The sequence below is a fragment of the Amia ocellicauda genome, chromosome 14 (assembly GCF_036373705.1).
Source record: "Amia ocellicauda isolate fAmiCal2 chromosome 14, fAmiCal2.hap1, whole genome shotgun sequence".
Classification (NCBI taxonomy): domain Eukaryota; kingdom Metazoa; phylum Chordata; class Actinopteri; order Amiiformes; family Amiidae; genus Amia; species Amia ocellicauda.
Genome location: NC_089863.1, coordinates 21181873 through 21192293, shown reverse-complemented (window position 1 = coordinate 21192293; position 10421 = coordinate 21181873). Strand labels below are relative to the sequence as shown.

Here is a 10421-nt window from a genome sequence, read left to right as displayed (position 1 = left end):
TTATGGAAGAAATCTAAAGAAGAGTGAAAATAGGGTGGAGTGCATTAGAAAGAAACGACACTAATTGAAAGGAAATCCACCCTTTTGCCTGAAGTAGCAACCAGAGCTCTGAAACCTGGTCACAATGCAAAATGGTACAGAAACAACACAAAGAATGTCTTCTTGAAACAACAAGACGAGATTGAAAAGGACATGAATGGAACTGAGAACAAACCATTTTTTCTAAAAAACTTTATTAACAGAAAAATAAACCTTGCCACCAACAATAATAATGATGATTATTATAGTGTAACAAAGATACATTAAAATAAGGCTTACTTATAACTGTACACCCGTGAATGTGAATATTGACTAATTAAACTCATGTCAAAACCTAATACCGACAGTTTATGTGTAAAGCAAATAAATCACATCTGATTGTGTAATAACGCAATACTCTGTAACATGATGAATGTACAATAATTTAATAGTTCACTTTTAATAACAAATAATGACTTATTGTCTACAGTGGCTCTCAAGTGCAAAACACACACAAGAAACGCAAATACAAAAAATAAAACAAATGCAAAAAGAAAAAACATTTTGCAGTTGCATTTTGCACTTCAGAGCCACCGTAATTCTCAAAGGTCTGCCCTAACTGCAGGGAGACAAGTGTGCTGAACATTCATACTACTACACTGTTGTGTTGTGACTGAACATCTGCAGTACAGCATGACACGCAAAAATAACCCTGTATGTGTGTAAGGTGTTGCAGCTGGTCGCCGAGGGAGGGAAGCCAGAAGACATGCAGCACGACCACGTCTCTCCCCATGTCCCTGGAAACCAGCTTTCATTGAGGCCACATTTGAAAACAAACATATCGGTGCAAGACAGAGCAAACATGCCATCACTGCCAGCTTTCCAAATGCTTTTATTTCGATTTTCTTACCATAACTGTCTAGAGGTTATTCTAAAAACTAAAACTAATTACTATTTGAGGAACTATTTGAGGCCGGATCATTGCTCCTCATTGAAGACTTTACTGAAGGACAAATTTTACATATTTGTGATGTGTGTTTCCACAACCAAATACAGTGGACTAGAGTAGATTATAAATGTGAAAGTATATAAGTATGTATGTATTGGTGATAGGGGGCCCAAGAAAAGTGATACTTGGGCCAATTCATTGCTCCGCCAGAGTTAGTGACCATGTTGCCACCGATGCAATTGATTCATTTTCATTAACACAAAAACATGCTAGGTTTTGAAACAAAGTACAGTTTAATCATGTTATTATTATTATTAACTGATCTGATATGACCCTGCTTTATAGCAAGAATTGCAGGAGTATGCAAATGAGTTAAGTGCACTGAGGGAGTCAACAGAACATTCACATAAGTATTCCCAAGAGTATATATTTAATATTGAACATGAAGAGGGTTTCATATATCACAACTTATCTCATCAGCCTCATCACCAGACTACTGATTGATACCCTTAAAGGTGGCGATAGTACATCACTATTAAATAATCGGCAACGCATCTTAAAACTGTAGATTCGAGCTCATGTCCTCGAGGCACAGGTCAGGGGAGCGAGAAAGCTTCTGTCCCACAGGTCCGGCCGACTGTCCCAGCGAACGGCAAGAGAGACAGGACGTCTGTGGGCTGTCGTAGTTAAAGCAGGCTAAAGGGGGAGGGGCTAACTGAGTGGCAGCGCACAGCGGCGTTGCGAGGCAAATCGCTCATTTGTGACAAGTCTCTGGGTCTGGATAGTACTTCTCTAAATTCTTCCTTCTCCCGCCGGAAACGTGCCTAACGTAGTCCCACAGGAGAGATGATCAATGGGCCTCCGTTTGACCCGTACTTATTGAGATACGGACTGAAGAACGGATAGAGCTTCTCGGTGAAGGTGTCAGTGAAAGTGTGGATGTGAACGCTAGTGTCCACGTTGTAAAAGGAGACTTGCCCCGCCTGGTAATCCAAATACACCCCGATCCTCCTGGGCTTCGTGCTCAGGGACAGAGGGAGAGAGGGGCTGGTGAGAGCCTTGTACTCACTCCCATTCCTCAACCACACCGCCCAGTAGCCGTATTTGGGGCTCAGCGTGTTCTGCCCCTTCCGGTTGATGGACTCTCTGGCGACTCCCAAATCCCAGTCGGTCTTCTCGCCCACCTCCACCTCCCAGTAGTGCCTCCCCGAATGGAAGCCCTGCTTCCCCAGGACACAGGGACAGTGATCGAACCTCAGCGGACTGTCCGGGAGGGCCTGCCGCACGTTTCCCACTCTCACTTGCTTCCCGTCCTCAGACAGGATGAGTTTGTGATATGCTGTGTTGGGGTCCAGAGTCACGTCCACTGTGGAGACGAGAGGAGAGAGACAGGCTTTTAAGAAGTACTATGTGGGGCAAACGACTGATTTGCGTATTTTATTTAATGGCCTCAAATTAACAAGGAAGATAAGAGAAGTCAATTAATAATTTATTTATTTACAGACGGGTGACAAATTAAAGGAAAAACAAACAAAGTGTCTCAGTGAGGTGTTGGACACCACAAGCCGCCAGAACAGCTTCAATGCTCTTGGAACAGATTCTACGAGTCTCTGATCTACTGGAGGGATGAACACCATTCTTCCAAAAGATATTCCCTCATTTGGGGTTTTGATGATGGTGGTGGAGAGCGCTGTCTAACACGTTGGTCCAAAATCTCCTCAACTGGGTTGAGATCTGGTGACTGCGAAGGCCACAGCATATGATTCATATCATTTTCATACTCATCACACCATTCAGTGACCCTCATGCCCTGTGGATGGGGGCATTGTCATCCTGGAAGAGACCACTCCCATCAGGAGAGAAGTGTTTCACCACAGGATAAAGGTGATCACTCGGAATAACTTTGTCATGATTTGCAGTAACCCTTCCCTTTTAGGGGACAAGTGGACCCAAACCATGCCAGGAAAATGCCCCCCACAGCATAACAGAGTCTCTGGACTCCCTCACTGTAGGGGTCCAGCAGTCAGGCCTGTCCCGTTCTCTTGGTGTCCCACACATGCACTCGCCCACTTGTCCAGAACACGAGCCAGTTGAGCGTCTTTGTGACTGAAGCTCCTGCCCTTCGTGCTCCAATAATCCCAATAATGCCCCCTCTTTCAAAGTCACTTAGATCCTTTCTTCTTGCCATCTTGATCCTAAATCGAGGTCAGCTGGGCCTGCTCAGTATTTGTATACATGCCACAGAGCATGATAGGATGTTAATTGCTTAATTGTATCATGCAGTACACCTGTTTCGAGGCATCTGCATTCACTATGTTCCTCCACTCATTTATTCAGGTTTTTCCTTTCATTTGTCAGCCATCTATGTATACACACTCACTGTACTTTCATTTATGTCATTAGCTCATTCCAGTTACGATTCAAACCACTGCCCCATATCTCTATAACTCCAAACAGGCAACACATCTGCTATACCAAAAGCTTGATCCCCTGGCATTAGGCGTTTAAATACTCTACCCGTCTTTATATATATATATATATATATATATATATATATATATATATATATACACTCACCTAAAGGATTATTAGGAACACCATACTAATACTGTGTTTGACCCCCTTTCGCCTTCAGAACTGCCTTCATTCTACGTGGCATTGATTCAACAAGGTGCTGAAAGCATTCTTTAGAAATGTTGGCCCATATTGATAGGATAGCATCTTGCAGTTGATGGAGATTTGTGGGATGCACATCCAGGGCACGAAGCTCCCGTTCCACCACATCCCAAAGACGCTCTATTGGGTTGAGATCTGGTGACTGTGGGGGCCAGTTTAGTACAGTGAACTCATTGTCATGTTCAAGAAACCAATTTGAAATGATTCGACCTTTGTGACATGGTGCATTATCCTGCTGGAAGTAGCCATCAGAGGATGGGTACATGGTGGTCATAAAGGGATGGACATGGTCAGAAACAATGCTCAGGTAGGCCGTGGCATTTAAACGATGCCCAATTGGCACTAAGGGGCCTAAAGTGTGCCAAGAAAACATCCCCCACACCATTACACCACCACCACCAGCCTGCACAGTGGTAACAAGGCATGATGGATCCATGTTCTCATTCTGTTTACGCCAAATTCTGACTCTACCATCTGAATGTCTCAACAGAAATCGAGACTCATCAGACCAGGCAACATTTTTCCAGTCTTCAACTGTCCAATTTTGGTGAGCTTGTGCAAATTGTAGCCTCTTTTTCCTATTTGTAGTGGAGATGAGTGGTACCCGGTGGGGTCTTCTGCTGTTGTAGCCCATCCGCCTCAAGGTTGTATGTGTTGTGGCTTCACAAATGCTTTGCTGCATACCTCGGTTGTAACGAGTGGTTATTTCAGTCAAAGTTGCTCTTCTATCAGCTTGAATCAGTCGGCCCATTCTCCTCTGACCTCTAGCATCAACAAGGCATTTTCGCCCACAGGACTGCCGCATACTGGATGTTTTTCCCTTTTCACACCATTCTTTGTAAACCCTAGAAATGGTTGTGCGTGAAAATCCCAGTAACCGAGCAGATTGTGAAATACTCAGACCGGCCCGTCTGGCACCAACAACCATGCCACGCTCAAAATTGCTTAAATCACCTTTCTTTCCCATTCAGACATTCAGTTTGGAGTTCAGGAGATTGTCTTGACCAGGACCACACCCCTAAATGCACTGAAGCAACTGCCATGTGATTGGTTGGTTAGATAATTGCATTAATGAGAAATTGAACAGGTGCTCCTAATAATCCTTTAGGTGAGTGTATATATATATATATATATATATATATATATATATATATATATATATATATATACATACACATACATACATACATATATATATATTTATTTTATATATATTTTTTTTAATCAATTGGACAGTAACATCAAAACAATAATATAAATCACACACCTGCATATTGCCGGATCCTCTTCAGTTCTGTAAAGAGAAGAAAGTGATAAAATATATATAATATATACAATATTACAGTACTGATGTATTTGATTTTTTTCAGCTATCATTGTGTTTTTCACATAAACCAAACCTTAAAAGCCGAATCCTCATACTCAACACTGAGTGATCACAATAAAGAACACATCAATGAGGTGAAAAGCATACTCACTGATTTCTGGCACTGTCTCCAGCTGTTCTTGGAAGCTCCAGCCCAGTTGAGAGACAATCCTCTTCACCTCCCCTAGGCAGTGGTCCGTGTCCACAGTGACGCTAGTCCAGTCCTTATTGTGCAGATTGCTGTACCTGGATGCAAAAGTCTACAGCGGGAGAAACGAGACATCACTAGGATGGGGCTGGTTGCATAAAACTATATTAGGCTAGCCTAAACCATTAGACTGGTCTTAAGCTGACAGTTAGACTAGTTTAATTGTTAGTCAGTTGCATAAATAAGACTAAGACTTAGCCTCCTCAATCCCAGACTAATTTAAGACTCTTTCCATTGACACTGTTAGTGTGACTTATATTATAATTATACTGAGACAAAGAACTGTAATCTTTATTGTGAAAACGCAGACACTAAAGGAAATCTCCACCTGACAATTATCATAGTAGGTTTAATACAGAGCTGCAGATGCTTTGAAGGATGTGTGACAGCTGAGGTCGCGACCTGCACAAAGTGGAAGTGGTCCTCCGTGTGCGAGAGATGTTCCAACTCCGAGCTTCTCTTCTGCAGCTCAGTGATTTCCCTCTGCAGCTCGTACACCAGCCCCCCGGCCGTCCTCTCCACCGCCCTCTGCTTCTCCTTCAGCAGTTCGATCAGCTCGCCCTGGCTCCTCTCCAAGGAGCGCATCACTGACGTGAAGGCCTGCAAACTGTCCTCGACCTCCCTCTGTGTGCCGTTCTGATGGGACAAGACATGGCATGTGATGTCATAGCTATGATAAAAGATCTACATACCTATTTTTAGGTCGTACTTAAAAAAAATAAATTTAAAAGTTGTATTATGTAAGGATAAATAATTTTAGGGTGCTTATTGTATAGCATAAAGTAGTCAAAATTGTAAAAGCGATGCTAGCCGTGTTTGTCCCATGTGGAATGAACTCAGCCCAAGAAAGTTTAACCTTCAATCAGGTTAGTGCTTTGTTGCAATGCCTGTATTTCACGCAGCATGGGGAGGAACAAATGCATCGAAATGATACAAAGTTGCTCTGACTCTATACAAAAAGACAAGACACATTTTGTTCAGAACAACCTAACGATTAATCCAGTATAGTATATGTTCAGTCAAACACAGAAAAGTTCACATCAAATTATGTAAAATAGTTTACTGTAAACAGAGTTTTCCATGTTAACATTTTGAGCTCTCTACGGGTGTGTGTTGCTTCTACCAAACCGTGGACGGTTTTGTTTTGATCAGTAGACTCTGGTTCCAGAATATGTCATAATTTTTTCTGAGATTTTGTATTCCTACTCAGACCAAGTATCCCCCCAGCCCCCCATTTCAGAATGCAGAGGGGGCGGCGTAAATGCAGGGGGGTAGAAAAAACATTTTTTTCACATCAGAGAATGCTTCACATTGTTAGAAAGCTGAGAGTCAGTGAAGAGTACACATGGAATTAAAGAGAAGCACACGGAATTGGTACCAGAGGGGTTTGTCAGCTTAAGGGGTTACATTTTGTAAAAAAAAAAAAAAAAAAAAAAACGATTCCATGTTGTTGTTTTTTTTTTTAATCTCCAATTGCTTATTTGTTCTATGCATTAATTTCAGAGTACACTGAGACAGTAGACTGCGTACATTTCAATAAAAACTGCTCATAATTCTAGGACAGAGCCCAAGGTACCTCCTAGCCTGACACTAATCTTGATTTATCTTGTTTAAGTATACAAGCAGTAAAGCCTTGCTAGAGAGAAATTCAAACATTCCTTCCACACCCAATTCTCTCTTATAAGTAGACTAACGAGCCTGATTTCTCCACTTTAGGTGACTGGATGTTTCTGGTGTAGATATAGTAGATATTTCCCTTCGTTTGGCCACTTTCTATTTGTTGTAAAGGTGTGGGAAATATGTTTCATTATTTAATGATTTAAAGCTGAATGGTGATTCTGGGTGATTTAGTTTAGTGGTGGTATAACCTCAAAAACCCCTGAACTCTTTATCTGCTTTAAACGATCCTGCAGAAGCCCCATACTACAAAGGAAGACTCACTTTGCTGAGCTCCACCAGCTCTCCAATCTCCTTCATCTTCATCAGTCTCTCTTGGATCATCAGTTGTACTTCTGCCTCAGTTTTGCCCAGCTGTTTCTGTGGGTAAACAGGCAAACACAGTGTGAATCACTTCTGATGGCTTCGGAGCAGTGGTGGGTTTATTAACACCGCTTACCACAGATTTTAGGTGGTACTGTTTAACCCTGAACAGATTTCAAATGTAATTGTATGCTTCGGTGTCAAACTTCTTAATCTAACACATGGATGGTGCTTTTAATTGACTAAATGACCCTTTACATAGATTGTGATCCGTATACTGTTACAAATTACATTCAAATATGATAATGATCTTTAGGAAACATTGTGGAGTATCTGAAATATATATATGATATTTTCCTAACTCTTAAGTAAGAATGTGCAAATACAATATGCAATGATATTTATTAGTCTGGAAATCCAGTCCCATGCCCACCTTCTGCTCTATGCATTCCTCCTCTAAAGGGACAGTCTCATGTCCCCTGTGGCTTGTCTCGGCACAGATGTGACAAATACAAGCCTGGTCTCTCCGGCAGAACATGGCCAGGATGCGGCCATGCATCTTGCACAGTCGGTCGCCTAACTTCTTCACCGGATCAGTCAGTCTGTGTCTCTTGAAGGCGTTTTCTTGATAGTGCGGCTGGATGTGAGCCTCGCAGTAGGAGGCAAGACACACCAGGCAGGATTTCACCGCCTGCAGCTTCTCCCCAGTACAGAAATCACAGAGCACCTCTCCGGGCTCGGCAGGGCAGTCCTCTACCCCGCTGCTTCTGAAATTCATCAATTGCTCTGCGATGTCCGCCAAGACCCTGTTGATGCTGAGATCGGGTCTTATGCGAAAGGTTTCCTTACAAAGCGGACACTGACACGTGGTACTGTTATCCCAAGCACGTCCGATACAGGCCTGGCAGAAGCTGTGTCCGCAGGGCGTGGAGACGGGGTTGGTAAATATATCCAGACATATTGAGCACTGCAACTGCTTTTCAGACAGGAGACTGGTGGGGGAGGCCATTGCTGAGAACAGAGGAGCAATCATCTAAAAAATATGATCTGAGGAGATCCAGAGATTCGGCAACAGGGTATTTCCATCTATAAGATTAAAGAGAAGGGAGTTATTCACCAATCAGTTATGTCTAAGAAGCTCATGATGTAAATTGGTAAATTTCGAAATTGATAGGTAAATTGGTGTAAATTAGATGTGGGAATTTGCATGCCATTGCTAAGTGCGGTGGAGTTAAGTGGATAATATAAAGAGCCGTGACATGAGAACACATACACAAGATATTTAACTGTGGAACTGAATTGAAAGCTGACATTTTGTACAATATCCCAGTTACAAAAAAACAAAACAATAGGCAGAACCAGATGGGATTTTAAAAATAATACAAAACATTTCCATTAATATTGACAAATCCAATCCCAAAAGGCAGCATGTAGAGGCCTAGTTATGGCACATTTGATCAGAGCTGCAGATTTTTCCCACATATCAATGAAAGTACCTGACAAAGGACCATTTCTGTCTCTCTTATCAGAAAGATCCTGAAACATTCCATTATCATCTTATTAAGGAACCAATTTTTATCAGTTACACAATTTAAAGTGTCAAAAACACTGCGCACAAGTGACTTCAATTAACTAATTGAGAGCTCGGTTGGAACAAAACCCAGCAGCGCAGAGGCTCCTCCAGGAGCAGGAATGAGAACCACTGCTGTAGATAAATACAGCTATAGTACAAATATACAGTTTCAATAGACAATTGTGACAACTCACTTATAAAAATACTACAATATAAATAAAAAAAAATAGGTAAACATATTTAGAAAATTAATGTATTTTTTTATGGTGAAACATAAAATACATTGCATTGCAGACTGAAGACTGACGAGAGCAGAGTGCAGGCAAAGGCTGGAGGGAGTTTAGACAGATACAAAAACTAAATGACTTGTTTACAAAAGCAGAACAATACACAGATCGGCCTACTTCAATTACACTATATATGAACTTTGTATTCCTGGATTGGCAGTAGTAAATTGACTGTATAGTACATGAATCCCTCAGTGAACCTCAAGTATACTAGTGTGCGGAGTAAAGCAGTAGGCTATACAGTCATTATAGAATTACCAATTCAGTATAAACAGTTTATGAAAAACCTGAATCGATGTGGTACATAAACTGGACTTAATATACTTTTAATGTACTACTTTTTCATGAGGATAGTTTCATTAATCGATGTCCCACTCGGTAATATACTGTTGTTCCGCAGGCACTTTACGTCCCCCCGTCTAAAACTGCGGACAACTTTCTACTTCCTGGAGGAGGGCCTCATTAAATTCCTCTAATATAAAGTTGAAAGCTATGGCTGGGCTCCTGTATTCACACTGACATTTCCCTGCACTGAAACCCGACAGGTGATTCACTCAAAGGCACACAAGCCACTCGGTATATTAACAATTTAATAACTTAATTACAATGTTTCCTCAGGTTCTTACCGTTCGGCGGGTTCTAGCTCCAGATGACTGTATGTTCTGTGACGTCATCGTCATGCTCCACGCTGCTCCCCACGCTTGTCTGCTGCGGCTACATTCTTAAAACGACAGTACATATTTTGAACATACTGCTGGGCTCATGTTATCAACACGTTTATTTTGTTTGTTTTAAAACGTTTTTGTATTGATTAGAAAAACAAGGTTGGCAACATCTCGGTTTTGAGAAATGTGAGAATGAATTTGTAGATTTAGTGCATGTGTACAGTAATCAGTCCGTATTTAAGTACATTGTAGTGACCGATAGTGTAAACATGAGATCAAGCGGATAACAATTGACTTATTTTAATGTCAATTCAGTATGGCAGCACTGTACTTTACTGTATTCTATTTCTGAATCAAGAGAGTACCGTACCTAGGAATATATACAGAAGAAGTCATACTGCCACCTATCGGGTGAATGTATAACTCAGTCGTTTTCAAACCGGTCCTGGGGTACCCCCTGCCCTGCAGGTTTTTGTTCCAGCTGAGGTCTTAACTGCTTAATTGAATCCTTAATTGACCAAACAAAGCAATATACCATTCAATTAAATAATTAAGACCTAAGTTGGAACAAAAACCAGCAGGTCAGGGGGTAATCCAGGACCGGTTTGAAAACCCCTGACCTAGAGGTTCCACAAATAGTTCAAAATAGAACCATGTATGTTGCTTTTTGTGAAACACCCTTTTCATCCATAAAAGCAG

General features: G+C 41.6%; 1 protein-coding gene across 2 annotated transcripts; it reads right to left on the bottom strand.

Moving 5' to 3' along the window:
- Nucleotides 1-214: 214 nt before the first annotated feature.
- On the bottom strand, nucleotides 215-10011 carry LOC136767786 (E3 ubiquitin-protein ligase TRIM39). Of its 2 annotated transcripts, none has more exons than XM_066721788.1 (7): nucleotides 9663-10011; nucleotides 7631-8283; nucleotides 7159-7254; nucleotides 5620-5853; nucleotides 5122-5269; nucleotides 4911-4937; nucleotides 215-2333 (listed from the first exon to the last, which is right to left on the bottom strand). In XM_066721788.1, exons 2-7 carry the CDS (start codon nucleotides 8228-8230, stop codon nucleotides 1792-1794), a joined length of 1647 nt encoding a protein of 548 aa, XP_066577885.1. In that variant the 5' UTR covers nucleotides 8231-8283; nucleotides 9663-10011; the 3' UTR covers nucleotides 215-1791. The 2 variants fall into 2 exon arrangements, with proteins under 2 accessions (XP_066577885.1, XP_066577884.1); XM_066721787.1 differs by having other exon boundaries at nucleotides 9684-10010.
- Nucleotides 10012-10421: the final 410 nt, after the last annotated feature.

Excerpts from the sequence above, each read along its gene's own strand:
- LOC136767786 (XM_066721788.1), bottom strand. The coding sequence starts at position 8,230 with ATGATTGCTCCTCTGTTCTCAGCAATGGCCTCCCCCACCAGTCTCCTG. Across the intron at positions 5,270-5,619 it reads ACCACTTCCACTTTGTGCAG|ACTTTTGCATCCAGGTACAG; the intron begins GTCGCGACCTCA and ends CTCCCGCTGTAG. Across the intron at positions 2,334-4,910 it reads GAGGATCCGGCAATATGCAG|TGGACGTGACTCTGGACCCC; the intron begins GTGTGTGATTTA and ends TCGTCTCCACAG.